Genomic DNA, 2,823 nt, shown 5'->3' on the forward strand with positions numbered 1-2,823 from the left:
TCCAAATTGGATTCATGAAAGGAAGTCCTGAAAGAGTACGAAGTCAATGGACAGCTCCTACAAGCTATACAAACAATATATACCGGTAGCAAAGCGAGTCTAAGGGTAAATAGGAAACTGAGTGACTGTTTCGATATTACGCAAGGTATTAAACAAGGATGCGTTATGTCCTCATGGCTATTCATTATATTCATGGATAAGTGTTTAAGAATGACCCACTTCGACCAAGAAGGTGTAAATCTCGAAAGAGTAAGGATACGTGGGCTAGCATTCGCAGATAATAATGTTATTGTGGCAGAATCAATCGAAGACTTGCAAAGAATGTTGAACAAACGGAATATAAGCATACAGAGCATGGGCCTCAACATTAACACAAATAAAACAAAATTATGGCGTTTCAAGGACAGAGTGAGAAAAAAATATGCAACATTGTCTTAAATGATGAGAGAATATACCAAGTTGATAAGTAAGTATATCGTGGTAGCCTATTCACTAGTGACGGATTATTATTAGAAGTAAAAATATATCAAATAAAGATAAAATGGCAATACATAATTTTATATTCTTACCTGGTTCGAAAGAGTGCTGCGGAACGAACCTGTTATTTGAACAAGTAACACGAGAATTCTAAATCTATCTAAAGAATCTGTAGCCTCGTCCTCACATTACTGCGTTCCCCACCGAATAAGTCACGCCTGTCCGGAAAGGGAAATGGCTTAATGGTATAATAATAATAAACAAATAATCTTTTTAAACGACACGGCAGACGACAAAAAAGAGAAGATAAAAGTGGTTTGATAAAAAATAACTTCAAATTTGTTATAAACTCTTGTTGTAAAAATATACTAAAAATAAAATAATGAATGTGTTTTTTTTTGTTTAAATCGTAAAAAATAACATGGAAAATAATGAAATAAAACTTAATGCAAAACGACAAATGTTGCTCAAAATATTTAATAAAATTTTTCTTTTTAATACGATTCGCACTTTTTTAATTACAAAAATAAGACAATAAAAATATTTTTGTTTTGATACCTATAAAATGTAATGGAAAATAAGAAACAATAACGTAATCATTAAAAATAAAATTTGTACTTTATCTTGCAAGATTTTAACAAGAAGGCTCAGACCTATCTACAGAAATAAATATATTATACATTTGATATAATAGAGTTGAAAATAATGTAGAAAAAGTTCATATTTTGGACAAAATCAAGTGCGAAGCATGAGATACGTGGTGAGAATCGGTAAAGCCGAAGGAAATTAAAAAAAAGAGAATTTACGATCACCATATTGAAGTTGTGGAAGTTTTGGCATTTGATTAAGACTTAGCACAAATGTGGGCGAAATACCAAACTTTTTTTCGAAGTAAAGCTAACCAATATTTCAATTAACTTCGCAACTGTCGTTTGCGGCGTTTTCGTCAATGTTTCTGTTCCGTATTCAGCCGTCTATGTTTCATGTCTGCAGTTTAACGATCGCTCTTTCTCAAATCACAACTCGCTATCGTTGCAGCTAAAGGTGTGTTCCAACAATTAGATAATCGTAATTTTTAAAGTTATAATTAATTAAAAAAATATATTTATTGTAATAAGATTATGTTCTTTTCATGATTCCAAAGATATGAAAAACTCATTTTTCGATTTCTTACAGTTAACGGCGTTTTTTCAAATCACGGCAGAATGGAAGTTCATACTTTCTGAAGTTTTTTACTAGGCGAAACATTGTATTGTTGTTCTTGAGAAAAATCAGATTTTCTTTTTATTCAATCTAAGCAATCAGAATGTCATTCACTGTCTGAGTTTCTTACATTTCATACGACTCAGTTAGTCAGTAAATATTGTTCCGATTTAAAAAACTGAATAATAATTTAACAAGGTTTGCTTGAATTGGTGGTGGATGTATGGTGGAAATTGAAATGATTGAAATTCGAGTGAATCGGTATCTTTTAATTATCCGATTCAAACCATATCCATTCAATAAATTCCCTTTTCTTGTTGCGAAACCCTTCTGGATGGATGCCTTCTATCTGTTTCACAAACTAATTTTTCTTTACATGAAGTCACGTAGGACGAGAGACATTCTTTTTGCAATGAAAAATACAATTCAAAATGCAGAATTAAAAGAAGAGGTAAGGAGCCCTGCTTAAATTATACTATACATCATAATATTAATTAATTCTCTCTTAAATGAACAGGTTGAACAATTTTCTTTACAACTCACCCAGCGGCCTCTGGAATTTTCATTGTGTGGATTCATGACCTTGGACTACTCTCTCGTGCAAGGGGTAAGAATTTTATTACTTTGAACCGAGTTTATAAAATAAAATATTTAATATGATCATATGTTTCAGTTTTTGCAACAAGTAACGACATACCTCATTTTATTGATACATTACAAAATTGGAGTTCAGAAATAAAAGGATAAGTAATTGTTAATCAATTGGAAGCTGTCAAATTCTCATCATTTACGCTTGAGAAAGTATTAGCATCTTACGAAATTTCACATCTCTGTTTTTAAACGGATCTCCACGTATTGAGCACGCTTGAAGCTGTAAGTAAAGTTTTGGCGATGGCGTCTGCCTGTCTGTATGTTTCTATGTCTTTCTGTTCGTGTTGACGCATTTTTTGTGGGTAAAAAAACAAAAATAAATTTGTTAACCAGCCTTACTTAAATGACGGTTCTGGTTTTATCCGTCGGAAATGCTAAGCAAAAATCTAATATGCAAATTTTGAGCCAAACAACGTTAAAGGCGGGAAAGATCTTTAAGAGGAATTAAAAAAAATGTTTTTGATAGGCATTTTGATTCTATTTATCGAAAAT

At 31.7% G+C, this 2,823-nt stretch overlaps 1 protein-coding gene across 1 annotated transcript; it reads left to right on the top strand.

Annotated features, from left to right (window-relative positions):
• The first annotated feature begins 2,020 nt into the window (after positions 1-2,020).
• On the top strand, positions 2,021-2,438 carry LOC117182342 (putative gustatory receptor 28b). Its single transcript, XM_033375504.1, has 3 exons — positions 2,021-2,131; positions 2,198-2,287; positions 2,354-2,438. Exons 1-3 carry the CDS (start codon positions 2,057-2,059, stop codon positions 2,417-2,419), a joined length of 231 nt encoding a protein of 76 aa, XP_033231395.1. The 5' UTR covers positions 2,021-2,056; the 3' UTR covers positions 2,420-2,438.
• Positions 2,439-2,823: the final 385 nt, after the last annotated feature.

Source organism: Belonocnema kinseyi, chromosome 2 (genome assembly GCF_010883055.1).
Source record: "Belonocnema kinseyi isolate 2016_QV_RU_SX_M_011 chromosome 2, B_treatae_v1, whole genome shotgun sequence".
NCBI classification, from domain to species: Eukaryota; Metazoa; Arthropoda; class Insecta; order Hymenoptera; family Cynipidae; genus Belonocnema; species Belonocnema kinseyi.